General features: G+C 51.1%; 1 protein-coding gene across 2 annotated transcripts in view; it reads right to left on the bottom strand.

Moving 5' to 3' along the window:
- LOC122367122 (putative polypeptide N-acetylgalactosaminyltransferase 9) overlaps positions 1-15947 on the bottom strand; it is an 89145-nt gene that overhangs the window by 45352 nt on the left and 27846 nt on the right. For both annotated transcript variants that reach the window (XM_043339938.1, XM_043339939.1), the window contains exon 3: positions 9705-9871. In XM_043339938.1, the coding sequence (XP_043195873.1) occupies positions 9705-9871 (167 nt within the window). The remainder of the gene's footprint in view (positions 1-9704; positions 9872-15947) is intronic.

The raw sequence follows: 15947 nt of genomic DNA, 5'->3' as shown, positions 1-15947 counted from the left end.
ACGGCGTGTAACTTCGAAAATGTTACCCTCTAGACGAAAGTAAATCAAAAGAGTTTACCATACAGAAGATGGTAAAAAACGTCTGTGTGTACCGTTACCCCTCACTGACGAGTTTACTCTTCATGAAAGAGTAAAATTGACCATCTGGAGGGTGGTAAAAACGTCTGTGTGTCAAGCATACCATGCTATGGCGGGTTTACCCTTCAGGAAATGAAAAAAGTTTTCAGTGAACAAAGCGTTCAGCGATGCACACGCGGTAAATTAACATTACGATACAACTTGAATGCAACTTGAATATGAACACTTAAAATGAGTACTTGAATATAAATAATGATAAAGCTCCCTCGAATTGGATAAGGCACAGCGCACAACATTTGAAGTGAACGGCAGCGTTCCTGGATTGTCGCCCGTCTACGTGGGATAATTAAACTGCATCACTACAGTGCATGGCTTTTTCTAAGTCGCCAACAAAATGCATCACAACAAAATGTATGTACCTACTTACAACACTCTGCCACGTGGCCGTGCACGGGGTTATGTTAGCCAGATCAAACAAGCACCACTCAACAGCACGCAATGCTCTATCACATCGGTACTTACAATAAAATGTCCGCAGAGGCTCAATAGGCGATGAACAGCACACAAGCACAATCACCAACGGCCACGTGGCGCCGCACCGACACTGCTCACACCCTCCCTCGGAGACCAACGACGGAAAACTGACAGATGCGCGCGCGCGGCCTTAAACCTTTAAACGGCCGATCTCGTTTTTGATTGGCTGATTGATACTCTTTCAAATATTATCTTCACGAGGGTAAACAAGATCCACGCATGAAACGACCACCTGCACACGAGGCACGATACCCAGGAGGAAAGAGTTTTCGTCATGTCTAGGATTGCGAGAGTAATATTGATATTTACATGGTAATAACACTCTTTGCTGGCGAATAACTTCAATTGAACCACGTACCGTTACCATGCACATAATGGTAGCAGCGAGGTACCCTTTCAATATACTCTTATCTTGCGGGTTTGGTGAAAATGAATCCTCCAGGAGATGGTAAAAAAGTTTTGAGTGAGGAGGAGCAGCTGTGTTTCCCTGTGACTGCACGCACAAGTCTCTGCCAGCCTGACGGTAGGCACCATGTATCGGGGCCGTGGTAATATCACGCCCGTCCTTAGGCGTGACATTATAGCGGTGCACGGCTTCTGGTACGGTGCATCCCTGACGGGCGGCCATCACTTTGATGGTGCGGTGGTGGCGCTCGATGATGCCATTCCCACCAGGTTCATAGGCCGCGCGATACCTCAGCTCGACGTCCCACCGCACCGCGAACGCCTTCAGCTCGCGACCCTTGAATTCGGTCGCATTATCCATTAGAAGCTCGGCCGGTGCTCCTCGCTCCAAAAACAGAGCCTCGAGTTGTCTGACGATCTCGCTCCCGTCAGAGCGGCGGATCTCACGCCACATGGCGTATCGCGACGGTCCACAGTCAATCACGGTGAGATAGTGTTTTCCGCGGAAATGGGTTACGTCCATTGCCAGCCGCTCCCAGTTGCGCTCGACCGCCAAGGCACCATGCTTCCAGCGCGACGGGGCTGGGTCGATCGACGCACACACCTGGCAAGATCTAACGATCTGACGAACGGCCGACTTCGTCACGCTCTTTCCCAGCTCTCGGCGCGCATACCACCACGTCCGCCGCACTCCCTGGTGGCCCACACTTTCATGCACCGCCATTATGTCCTCCGGTCGAGCTGTCCTGACGGCCGCCACCACACCTGTCGCCTGCTCGCTTCCGGTTCTGATCCACTCTTTTGGTACTCTCGTGAGTTCGTCTGCACGGTTGGCAGCCGACGGCACGAGCTCCACTGTCACGACGAGGTCGTACTCGCTGGAGAGCTGCTTGAAAACGGCCACCCGCCGCCGAACCAGCATTTCCGACTGTGCCTTCGTTCTCAGTCGGGCACGGCCTGTCAGAGCGTCGGTCAGCCAGCGCTGAACAGTGACAGAGTCTGTGCGGAGGATCACACGCTTGAATCCCCACGCCACCGCCATATTCATACCGTTCAGCGCGGCATCCAGCTCCGATAGGTTTATGTGCATGTCTGAGTCACTGTCAGATCGGAGCCACGCGGCGTCTTCGATAACCTCACCCGTGGTGGGGTCACTTAGCACTACGCCGCGGGCGATGGAGCTGGCATCAGTCCACACCGTCACCGAGTCTCCTGAGACGCACCACTGTCCTCGTGCCGGGTCACACTCTGCCAGCCGCCGGGCCACATCACTGACTTGTTTGCGCAGGTCATCGTCAGTGATCGGTGAGTCCCAATCTTTGGTGACCTTGTTCGCCGCCCTTTTTAGCCAGGCGGCGGCCGGCCGCAGCCACCCGGCGACGGGCACGTGTGAGGTTAGCTGACCCGCCCAGGCGAAGATTGACCGCCTGGTCAGCACCTCGGGTGGCTCAGCTGGTGTCACGCTGTCCCGAGACCATCTCAGTGTGCCGTCACCGCCAGACTGCCGTCTCACTCGGAGCCCCAGCATCCGGGCTCCGGCCTCATCCGCTACCCGTTCCGGTGGCTTACACGAGAGCCCGTATGCGGCAAAATGTTCGGCCACCCGCTCAGCAGAGATGAGCGTCTCGTTGACGAGCAGGTCGTCAGCGTACGGGAGCACTGCTTTTGCGATCTCTGGACTTTGATCCAAAACTTCCCGCACTACCGCTCGCATGATGCCGCTCGCAACGCTGAGACCAAATCCGACCCTTGTCAGACAATGTCGCTGGCCGTCCACGATTACCGTCTGAAACGGCCACAGCTCCTGGGCCACGTGCAGCTGCAGAAACGCCTTCTTCAGGTCGATGACGGCCACATCGTCGCCGTGTTGCCGCCACTTGCGGAGCTGGTCGCGGCACACATCAGCTTCAGCCGTATGAGCCACCAGGTGCTCATTCAGTTCACGGTAGTCGAGCACCGGCCTGACCTTGTCCTTGGCTTCCTGGGTGACCGCCATGAGCGGAATTAGGCCACGCACCGGCCCGTGTTCCTGCTCATTGTACGGTTGCAGCCACCCTTCCTCGATCCACAGCCGTAACTCTGCGTCGAACCGCTCCTGCGACTCTGCCGGCACGCGATATTGCGGCACAGTATTCTTGAGTTGTTTTGGCTCCTTTCCGTCGGCCCACCTCCACCAAACTGTCCACTTTCCGTCGCTGAACTTAGCCACAAAATCAGCCGTCTCGATTTGTCTGTCCACTGGACCACGCCCCTGAGACACCGCTGCCGACATACCACTCGATTCTGCCTTTATACCGGCGCACCCCGAACGCTCCCCCGTCACCACTTTACCACCAAAACGCACCTCTCCACCACTAACAAACACACCACCCAGCGCCTCTAACCCGGTCATGCCCAACAGCACGTCAACACCCAACAACCTTTCAGCCACTACCACAGCACGGACCACCGCCCGCCGGCCTTGTGCCTCCAGCAGCACCTCTGCACTCCCGCAGCATCGCACGACACTCCCATTCACCGCGGTCAAGTTTGTCTCACATCGATCCCATTTATCGACACAACCCGCGAACACCACGGTCTCCTCGCAGCCCGTGTCCACCAGCGCGTGACACGGTCGCCCGTCGAGCAGTATCTGGATTACCGGCGCTCTGCTGCCGGCTCGGTGGACGGCGGAGGAGGTGCTGGCGCTGATGCAGCTCCCCCGCCGCAGCCGTTTGGGCACATCCGGGCGATATGACCTGGGCGACCACATATCCAGCATCTGATCGGAGCCGGCCGGCGACTTGACCTTGAAATGTCACGTGATGGCCCACTCGCCGCCGCCGCCGCCGCCGCCCCCGCCGCCGCCGCTGCCGCCGCCGGTGGCGCTGCCGTGACTGCTGTCCTGGACAGTACGGCTCTCGCTCGGTCCAGGACGTACTCGAGAGTGAACTCGTCTCCGAGCCCGTCCCGAACCGCAGCTTGCGCAGCCTCCGGCAGCCCATTGACGAAGGTGATGGCGATAGCTCTCTCCGGCAGACCTCCCATCAACTCAGCGAGCTGCTGCAGCGCCGCTAAGTACACATCCGCCGTCTCTCCGGGATGAAGGCGACGCCGTGCCATTTCCGCCTGCGCGGTGAACGGGTCCATGGCGAAGGCCCTCAGCAGCTTAGCCTTCACGCTGGGCAGCTGATGACGAGTCGCTGCGGGCATTCGGGACCACACCGCGAAAGCACCGCCGCGCAGGCGAGTCGGCAACACAGCCATCAAGGACACTGATCGCAGCTCGCACAGGAGAGCAGCCTGCTCCAGCCACTCCACTACGTTTCCAGTTCCGTCGAACTCCGGAATAGTCCTGGCGTCGAACGCCGGAGTCACCTCCATCACCGCTCTTCCCGCGGCGTCACTGGTCTCCTCCTCGACACTCGGCATCTTCTCACCACTTGTCAGAAAAATGCCGAAATAGCTTGTGGCATTCAAACTTTGCGTCTATCGTAGACTGTATTTCTTCACCCTTCCTACATCTCAACGCGCACACCGACCCGTCCTCTCTCTCTCCCGCCCTGCTCTCCACTGTCCAGCCGGGCCGCCCGATATACGGGCCGGCGTGTCCCTGCTGCCGCGCACATGTGTGGCACATGGACCTCCATTTATGACCACTTATGACCCGACGCCGACCCTACGCGACAAGGCTAGAATACAAACTATGTGAACAAACAGAGAGACACACGGGTCACCGCCAACCACCCGGCTCCCATTACAACATCGCATGCAGGTGATGATCCAATCCCGACACAATGATCAAACAGATTTTTGGCAAGGCCGTCGACACAAACCGGCCAGCAAAGCCGCGCTGTCCGCGGAATCACCACTACAATCGACGCGCCAGACGGTGTCAACACCTTGGCGTGCGGCCTCCTGAGCCCCGCTTCCGAGGAGTTGGCGGCGTGGCACGCGACAGCCCAGGGCGCCAATCGTTCACCGCAGGGTGGCAGCTGCACTATCTGGAGGCGCTAATGAGACCTTCCTACCCTCCGACCAACCAATGCCGACCCCCCGACGGACGAGTTGACAGGTGAACCTATTATACCGCGGGCCAAACAGGTGCCCCGATGGAGTCCCGATGGAGGGTCCAACTCGGCACGCACACGTCGCCACAACACCTGACCTCAAGCGACAGCTGATAGAATAACAAAAATCGGGTCCGCTTGAGGTTTTTAGATTTGCGGCCGTGTATTGGCGAACCTGCTGATGTCACTATGGAGGTATGCCGTATGGACACCCGTAGGTATGGTTTTGGGACTAAGGAGGCACCCAATAAACACCGATCTGAAGGTAGAACTGACATGCAGGATGTCAAACGTTTTATCGACGTACTTATCGTAATGCCTTTTGCCTTTTCTTGAATGTTTCATGTCAGTACAAAACATTACATATTTTTTTACAGCCAAAGCGCATGTCCATATTGCTAGTACTTAGTCATTGTTATGTAAGTATGGTCATAATGACAGCAATCACATCAATCATCATATTTAGGTACAGCATGCTTAACTGCCCTTATGAAAATGCATATCTTAATCGGTTTATGGCATGACGCCATATTGAACCAAAGACGAACTAAGACCACACAAGGCCACTTCTAGCGAAAGCCGCGATATAGCTCTCCGCACCATCAATGAAAGAGCATTCGAACTCCTGAATTAGGTACTACTTTTCCACTAGTAACGTTTGGCAAAAATACACGACACATAATCCTTGGCAGTAGTAAATTCTCACGCCAATATTGGTTACCGCAAAAAAGTCACATCCCCCACACTGCAAGCAAACAATGCAGCGAGTGCAGGCATCACATGGAGTTGCAATAGTTGCAGCCTCGTGCACGGTTCCGCTATAAACAACATCGTGCAGGACCCACTGAGCCGGCAACCACGAATGGTGCACAACTGCGCAGCGTCACACCTAAGCGCCAAAGCGACAAATTTGCCGCAAAGTGAGCGGCACTACACAATAGACTGCAGGGCACAAACAATCGCAGAAAACGGCATTGTTCTCGATTCGGCAATCCAAAACTCCAAGCCTCATCTGGGTCAGCGAAATCGAGGCATCTTGAGTTCAAAATAACCTTCAGCTCCCATAACACTAATCACCAGTCCACTGAAACTTCGGACCCAGTCGCCACGTCCCGGTTCATCACCAGTGACTGACGTCATATTTCCAAAGACAGAACAATACGGACCTTCCTCCGCTCTCCCCCTTCCGTCGGAGTCGCGGATCCCAGGGGATCAGCGGAAGCCCATCTAGCCGGCTGGAGTGGCCGCAGAGTCCCCTCGAGAGCCGGCCAGCGCGGCTAATACGCCATTCGGCTCGGCGCCGGCCTCCTGGGGACGCTTCTCGCCACCCACTAATGAAGACCGACCGCAGTCGCGGGGCGGTCATAAGCCGGGCACGCGGTCCGATATACCGCAGCTCTAATCGGCGACCATTCAGGCGAAATGTCGTCACAACCGGACTCGAAACGCCAAATAAACCCCAGCTCACGACTAGATCACTGGCAGCGACCTCAACGCTAGCAACATATGTCACGGAATTAATAAAATCACGGAAAATACAGTTCTAAAAGAAACAGCGTGATTCGAAAGGCCCCATTTGCCATCAAGATAAATTCACGAACTGACAATCTCTTGCATGAATCTATGTCGAATAAAGCAATAGAAAGGCGGGTGCGAAAATTGATTACACTCCATCGGCACCCGGCCACAATTCCTAATTGAACCCGTGGTCCCAGCGTCAACACTGGATCACGCCGGGTCGTAAGCCCTAATCACGACCGCTAAACCGATCAGGGGGAGGGGACAGGCCACGGAAGCCGATTAACCCACGAACCAATGTGGTGGCAGAACATGCCCCGCAGGGATGCTAAATCAGGCTACACCTCGGAGGCACTTGTCCCGTCGTGCCTGTCGCCGCGGGGTACTCGCAGGCAGGGTCATCGACCAGCATCGACCAGACAACAGGCACCAGGCTCCCGCCGGTACTAATACGAACGAATTAAGCCCGAGACGACACACCGCTTCGGCTCCCGGCCGCCCCCCAAAATATTGACCCCTCCCGGCCCTCCCGACGGCCCGGAGCCGGCGGCACGCGACCGTCCGTCCCAGCGAGTGTCACGCACGCCAGTCGGGCCGGGTATTTTGGGGCCGCTTTCGGCTTAAATCAGCGTCCTAAGTCAGACCTGTGTCGCGAGATTAGGACAGGCACGCGGGGATTTCGGGTCCGACACTGTCACCGCTGCGCTGTAGCGAGGCTCTGTGACAGATAGCTGGGCGCACCTGGGCGCGGTCGGACCAGGGAGGGAGCTCGCCTCTCCCGGTCATCCTGGTTTCTTCTCACGGCGAGCCGCCGGTTATTGATGGACCCAGAGAGTGCACAAAGACGACCGGCGGTCCGTAACAATAGCAGCAGCGCTCAGGGACGAAGAGAAGACGATTACTAACGCAGACCAGCACAGCGCTCTCATATGGCGGTCTTTAAAGAGACGTGCTGGATACGTTTACCTTCTTTTGTCAACGGAAGCCTTGCTTGTTCACCATGAAAATGCTTAAACTAAAGACATGTTGATATGCGAAGCAGAAATTTGAAGCTATTTGAGATTTGATAAGCATATCCAACTTGACATCGCTCAACATTTCACAATGTGCATGGCATTTGTTTAACCAGTTTCAAAGCGTTCAGATATTGACGATGGATGGGGTGATTCCACAACGCTTCCTTTCTTCTCGACGAGGACCAACGATAAAACGTTGATAACTAGCACGGCATGTTTAGTTTAGGCATTCAGAATGCATACAGCACACAATACCTGCTTTTGAAGTTGAATTCCGACCTGTTATCAGTTTCTCAGGCGTCGGTTAACAGACATTATGCCGCTATCTATTTCGAAAGTACCGACTATTCAGTCGAGACACTGCACAAACTAGTGCCAGCATGACAGCTTCTTGTCGTTGTTTTTCCACCATTTTGTCGCAGATATCTGATTCTGATTAGTTTGCAGGCTGCTCGTTCGCCGATGTCCCAATTCAGGATTAAGTCGTGCCCCCGGTTTAGTGCAACAAGTTTTATCGAATGATAAACATCTTGGGGTTTGAGTATTTGCTAAAAACTATACAGTATCCCATTATGCATACTAGCCCTCCTCGCCCTACCAAGGTCATAACCGTCTATCAAGTCACAAGTTCACTTCCATCGTTATAAATATGCCGAGGTCAGCTGACAAAAACCAGCACCAATGGTGACCCATAACCAGACCGGCTGAGGGACACCCAAATGTCGCTTCGCAACAGGCAATGTTAAGGCGTCCGAAGAGCAGGCGGAGGAAAAATGGTTTGAAGCTAAGAAAGCTCGTGACTGGTGACACAAATGTGTGTGCAAATGTTTCTGAGTGTTTGGCTTCGTGAGCATGAGTCGTGTCGTCGTGGAAGGCAGAATGTAGGCTGGGCCTTGGAACACTGCATTTTCCATAGTCGTGATGGTTCAGTTTGTCGGTATTATCCCCGCACGGTATCGACGCTGTTACACTGGGGATGACGATATAAGACAGTCACGGACGATTTGTCAGTGGTGAAAGGTTAGGAAACTTCTAAAAACTACATATGAATGCATTTAGGACTCAGGATGAATGCAATATGAAATCAGGAGGAATGCAATATGAAATCTTAACATTAAGTTAACTGATCACGTACGTGTATATGCTATGAAATCTGTCATGAGCATATTCAACAGACCAGTTTCCGAAATAGATATTGTCGAACTATTCCGAAGACGATTCTTCTCTGCATTCACGTCAATCAGGAAGTGTCCTGCTGCAAGCGCCAACCGGTTTACGCACCCATCCTCCTTTCATTGGGGACCATCCGGATGTCACGCGATCGGGGCTCAATGACCTCGAGGTCACCGCCGGGTCCGTCAGTGACCGGAGCGGTCAGTGTGATGACCCATCAGACACGTTCGTCCTTCGACGAAGCATCGGTCCCTTCACAGCATGACCAACAGGAGCGGAATCGGCCGACCGTGACCGTCGACAGGCGGGCCTCGAGACGGACGGAGGCGGGTACGAGCGACCGTCTGGCGTCTGCTCCGTCTGTCCGTCGAGGCAGGCGCTCGAAGTCGACAGTTCGGCTTTGGGGCTGAACGACTGAGGCGAGTAAACCCAGAGTGGGCATTGAGGCGCAATCTTCTTATGTAAAATCATGTCGATATCTAGGAGGTAAGCTATGGTATTTCTGAGCATGATTCATAATGTAAATAGAGTGAATAACCTTATGCTCATGTTATATGTTGCAAATTGATATAATTAAAACTAAATTGATATATTTCGATATTGCACCGTCATCAGAATAAGAATTCTTATTCTGATGACGGTGCAATATCGAAATATATCAATTTAGTTTTAATTATATCAATTTGCAACATATAACATGAGCATAAGGTATTCACTCTATTTACACCATGTCGATATTGAAGCCAACAGCTCCGTAGGTAACTTGTCGTACATGCAACCACTACAAACCACAGTGCTTAGTCTTCACAGCACCACAAGTTCATGACACACTCACGATGCCACTTCACCAGGACCTTCGGTCAAAGTCCTTGATATTACCCGAAAGACACATGGGAGCACAGCGCTACCGATGTAGGTTCTTACTACTTACCCATGTCGGAGAAATCATCCACGAGGATGATCTGCTTGAGAAGGTGTTCGGGCGATCGATCGAGCACAGAGTGGACGGTTCGCAGCAGTACCGACCACGCCTCGTTGTGGAAGCAGATGATGACGGCGGTATCCGGCAGCTTGGCGCTGTACTGGTTCTCGCGACATCTGAAGAGAAGAGGGGTGATGGGTCAGTGTGGGGTCGGCCAGGAGCGGTCATATGGGGTCGCTTTGGTGAAGGGGTCGTGGGATGCAGGCTGCGAAGGAATGTGAGACAATGCGAGGTCAAAAGGCTGTGGATGGGTCGTGGGGGTCATGAACATTATACGTTGGCACTGAAAGGTCGTGAAGTCGATAAATGACTTGAAATTACGTTTCAGGTAGACAATAACTCACGGAATGGCGGAGCCTTTTTAGTGCAGAAAATATGATGTCGATCGGTGACGATATAAAAAGGGTTTATGCTGGTAGTACCTATAGACACTGGACAGTGCTCAAACGTCTGTGGAGTTGATATGGCAAGATGCAAAAAGCTAGATAGGAGCATGATACAAGTAACATATTCAATGTTCTTGTTTAAATGACGACTGACGTTGAAGTGCGCAGCCTAATAATGGAATGCATACGCATACTTTTGATCCATAACACAAAAACGTTGACAATAACGAAACAGATAGCTGCTTAGTTTTAACACTTTTACGAGTAGCTTGTGTACACTACAGGAAACATAAATCTAAGGTGGTGAAAAAATCCGTGTCAGTAGACACCACAGAGGGGATCTTGCAAAATGTGGTGTCGTATCGTAGGCCGCTACATATTTAATGTCTCTTTCAAAACAAACTTCGCTATCACTCAGCCAGTTTAGAACACTCGCTCTTCGTCCACAAGTTAGCAAAGATAAATGACAGCCGCCTTCTGGAATGACAGCTTTATTAAAGTCCCAACACATAAGAAATATTTAATTTAGGCTGTATTCGTTAACTACGAATAACAGGCAGACGAAGGAACTGAACTCAACAAGGTTGAAAACAGGAGCGTTCAGTTTATGAAATTAATCGTTTCTCTGTATCACATTTTTCATGTTTTAAAAGTCTGATTGATTAATTTGATTCATTGAAATATGTATACTCAACTATATCATTCAAGTTTAAACAAAATCGACAATGCATAGTAAGCGCGGACTTAACATTTACAAAATGATTGTGCAGACCAAGACGTAAACCTAGCTCAGATTTTGTCCATAGAAACATGCATCAAACCAATGCGGTAATATTTCCGATATCCGACCAGAGACAGTCCATTGATGTTTAGCTAAACCTCGGGGAAAAAAACAGGCTAACAAAATGACACATTGATTACGTGGGCATCGAACGGACCCATACATTTGGTGAAGAATGACAAAAGCCCTGCGAGGCGGCGCGTGTAACCGTAGGTCAAGACTGCCCGAAATCAACGAAAACACTGATTTCTGGTGCATAATTATCATTGTAAAGTGATCCGAATATGGTACCATAATTACCAACGACATAATTAAAACGGACAGTGATATTCCGCGGTAACGTAACATCCGCCCACGTAATCCACCCACATCCCAACATTTTCTCAATGTGCGGCGCATCTCAAAGCGCCAAGTTGGCCGCCGCAGAGAGAAGGGCACCAACTTTGCCGCACCGAAAAAGTTGATAATGTGGCCACGGCTCCTCTGGGAAATAAGTAGCTCCAGTTTTGACGGAGCGCCACGTCTTTATAGCTGGAGAGTCCGCTCATAAGGTGGTATGCATGGCTGTGAGCCTCCCGCCGCGCCGTCCGCCGCCCGGTCTGCAGTTGAAAATGATGACCTCCCGGCAGCGGTGGTGGCGGGTCGGTCCACATCGTGATGCCGAGGTCAGAGCGGCCCAGAGGCGCGCTGTGTTACTTTAGCACGTGCCAGCGCGCTTCTGGATGGGCCAGAGTTAATCCGGCGCAAACATTGCCGGTGAAATGTGGGTACTTGGGAGTTGGCCCCAGTCAGACGTGAAATGATTCCTGCGGGATGCTCGGGACGGAGATACTGAAGCTTAGTCGTGTAAGGTATGGATTCATGCACATGTTGATACTTTGGCTCTGGCGTGGTAAGAAACAAGTTCAGATTTGCGATAGGTTTTTATCGCACTGAACGCAAGATAGCATGGAAATGCGAAGTTTAGAAGCTATTCCGAGTAACGACAATCGGTCGAAAACACTTCTATGACATCCGGATCCCCCCCCCCCTAGCCATTCCTATCGGCCTCGCATCTTCGCTGGCATGACCAGAAGGCCACTGCCCCGGATCCGACGGAGAAACACCATCCATCATCGCCCTCCCTTAGTAGTAGCCCGGCGAATGACGATTACACTCGGGAGATGATCCACAAACGCGCTACTAGATAAATGTCTGCCGGCGCGAGTCACCTGGCGTCCATTTGTGCACCCACGAGAGACAGCCGGGCCCGGCTCGGCCCATCTGGCGACGAGGCCGGGCCGCCGTTCGTGGAATAAGGCACGGAGGAACGCTGGAGTAGATAGGACAGGTGGAACTGAGCACTGTGCAGCCATGGACAGATGGAAGGTGGGTGTCTGAGTGATGGTGATCGGTATGAAATGGGCAATTAATGAGGGAAATCGAAGCCTCGTTGGAGGCAAAATCAAATGGAAGCTGCCGTAAAGCGTAACAGAAAAGAATAATAATATAACCTTTGTAAAGCATACTTTACATTTTTTTTTTTTTTAGGCCCGTACGCCATTACCCAAAGAAGAGAACCTTTACAACACACAAATAGCTGATCCAGCCAGCCGTATCTTCAACCACTCATAAATGTAACATAAAATAGCTCATTAACAGCCAAAAACACGCGATAAAAACTCTAGGCAAACAAAACACGTCCAAGCGCATCACTCGGGACAAACATCCAACTGAAGTGACAAGGGGTCACTGAACCCTGGGTCCATGTTCAGCTTTTATGGACCGCGAACGTCATCTAGAACTGGTATGGTTAGACCTCACATCGAATGTCTGAACAATTCGACAAATCAAGATACAGGGCAAGGAAAGCGTCCGCAACGACAGGTATCGATCCGAGTCGACTATCGATGTTAAGTGGTCTGTCATTGAGCATCGAGCATGTTCCGTGTTGTTCCGAAGTCATCCTCAGAGAAATCTCCGGTCTGAGCTAACGCATAGACAAACCTCCAAACATAGAAAATGATTGCGCCGGCAGGCATTATTCGCTGCAAAAAGAAAGGGTGAGGCCTCATGTCCATTGGCCGAGGGGCGCGTGAGGTAGACCGTAGGTATACCTGGAGTATCGTCTTTCCACACGGTGCCGTCAGTGATACTCGGAAGGACGTCCGATCGCACCCCGCTTCCCACCGGCGCGATCTAACGCGACCATTTCCATCAAACAGACGACAAGTGAATGACGACTTGGGATAAAGGATAGGACAACCACAAAACCCTAGCCTTGACCATCCGGAAATAAAATAATAATGGAGAGCCGAACCATCTTCCAGTGCTGACCCTGCCCCCTCTGTCTCCTACCCTCTGTCCGCTCACCCCCCCCCCCCTCATCTCACCCCCTATTCATCTGACACGACGACCAACAATTCCGTGCCCTATCGACAGGGAAATCGCAGCCGGCGGCGCACGAGAGCGGATATCCTAGCAGGCTCTCCGGACAAAAACTGCGCACACTGCCCAGATCAGAGCGGCTCTCACGTCCCGCTTGGAGGGAGCCAACAGTCCGTGACCGCATATTCACAGAGATAGAAAACAGAGCGTGAAATCGGCGCCACGCACAGTCGGTCACGCCCTGTGACTGTGAGTGTGACTGGAGGGGAGGGGCGGGGGTGGGTCACGGGAGGCACGAAATGGGTTGAATAAGCGTGCGCGGCCGGGGCGCACAGAACTGACAGCGGACGTCCGGTCCAGGCGTGACAAAAATGTGCGTGACGTCAAGGTAGGTTATCAGAGTCACGACCAAGGCTCTATAGGTCACGACCAACCAGGCCAGCGATTTCATTCTATTGGACTTGAGTGCAAATGAATGAAGGCACAGGAAAGTCCAGTCCTGGTTCTTTGCATCTAATGTGGTTATTCGCGATGGGTTCAGAAGCCACATCATCACAACCTGTGTACCCGGCAGTGATATATTGCAGCAGACGCATATCAGTTGTCATCTTTACTACTACCGTCGACAATGTTCCTATCGTCAGTATCATGTCTAGTCCCTAGCCACTTATCCCACAAATACACCGCTAAACTCGTATCTAGATCAGAACAAGTGGAGTAACTTCACCGGACCGTGACAGGATGCCGGGCAGCCAATCGTCCGTCACTCTAACCACATCACGGCACGTCACGGCGAAAGTGCATGCCGTCTGTTCAAATTTACGAGCAGCCTCCGATATAGAGCCAAGGCCAGTGATGCGTCTGGGTCGTTTGTGCAGTGTGCACACGCCAGGACGGTGGCATCGGCCCGTGATCGTCCCCTTCCTTAACGGTTGGCATGGGAGGACATCAGAACCGTAGACATTAGAGTCGCAAGTATTTAGAGTCATTTACCTACAGGAGAATCGCACACATCAAATTAGCATGAGTCACAAGGACAAGAAGATACTAAATTTGAAGGTCGAAACCATCAGAAGAGTGAATTACAAGAGTACCTTCCTACGAACGCCAGTATGTCTATAAATGAAGGAATGTCAACTGTGTGCGTGACATCGACTCATACTTGGAATTATGTATCAATTTAAAATGTCATTTCTAATAACAAGTGTTAAAAAATGTAGCTAGACAGCGACGGACAGCTAGGATGTGTTTTATCCTACATTCCGGAAAGGAAATGGCAACATCCCCAAACCAATTAAATATGCATAAGACAAATGCGACACCAGTAGAGGACCAGGACAGTCCGCTTAATTTTAATGAGCAACACCTGCAACCACAAACTCTGATAGACGTCGTTATTCGTATATAAGATATGACGAAAAGAATGGAATTCACTTGATTGCTGGGCAACAGTCGATACTTTAGTTATATAAGCTACGATAGCAAAAAAAAAAAACTGCATATCGCATGAGCATCGTACGTGACACATATAGGCCAACACAGCTGGAAAGCAATACCCGAATCCCCACATCATTAATCATTTTCGATTATACTAAAACAGATGGTTGCAGCAGAGCTGTGCCAGTTGTTCAAAATTATTGAAAGACACGATGCATTAATTCGCTCCCACAGTCTACTGCAGCTTCAGAAACGCCACAGTTTAGAACATTACATCTCCGAAAAATAACTGGATGAGAATGGGATTCCATTGATAGGCTCTTGGTTATTGACAGCAAAAGTTGCTCGCCATTCAAAGTTCGGTCCAAAGCGCTCTTCTGGCGATTTGGACGAAGCCAACTGAAAGAACGCGACCACAAAAGAGACAATGATCTCTAATGTGGAGAGCGAGTTCACTTAGCCCGCTATCGGGATTCGTATCGACGTCTATATCTCAAGGCGAGGAGAGCGGCAGCGTTACTATCGAAAATTTATTTTTACACGGACATGACATAAAAACACACACAAAAACACGCTGCTCATTCACTCACTCAGATGCTACCATACTACCCACCCGGCTCTACGTACCCCGACACTGCGTCCCGTTTCATTTCAGCCAAAGAAATCTGAAATCTGAACATGCTGGAAAGTTCATATAACTCATTTAATTCAACTGTGTTATTGATATCGTATAACCCTGAGTAATTGAGCAATGAACACACGACATCGTCCAGAAACCTCTTCAATTAAAAAAAAAACATACACGTATGTGTCAGGGAAGTATGTTGGTCTGGGCAGTAGCTATGAGGAATCTCATGAAGATAAAAGCCGCTGTTGTCACTCCCAAGGCGAAGTTACTCTTCATAAAGGCAAACATTAATTATCATGAGTAGTTCCAACGGGCTCGAGAAGCCCAAATAAAATGTCAAGACTGAAAAGTTTATTAGCTACATTGGACTTTACCCTAATGGTAAAACTGCGAATAGCATTGCACAAACTTAGCCTGGATGTTGGCATGTAATTATGGAAAAAATGGACAATGCGTAATTTGAACAGGACAAAATGGATACCACTTTCAATGCTGCCAAAACACATAGACCCAAGCATGACCCAGTACTTTACACTCAATAATTGCTTGATTTTTTTCAATCGCAATGATTTACAATTAATCTGGAACATAGA

The sequence above is a fragment of the Amphibalanus amphitrite genome, unplaced genomic scaffold (genome assembly GCF_019059575.1).
Source record: "Amphibalanus amphitrite isolate SeventyFive unplaced genomic scaffold, NRLGWU_Aamphi_draft 000852F_arrow, whole genome shotgun sequence".
Classification (NCBI taxonomy): Eukaryota; Metazoa; Arthropoda; class Thecostraca; order Balanomorpha; family Balanidae; genus Amphibalanus; species Amphibalanus amphitrite.
Note: the sequence above shows the minus strand (reverse complement) of the source record. Positions and strands in the feature narration are given on the sequence as shown.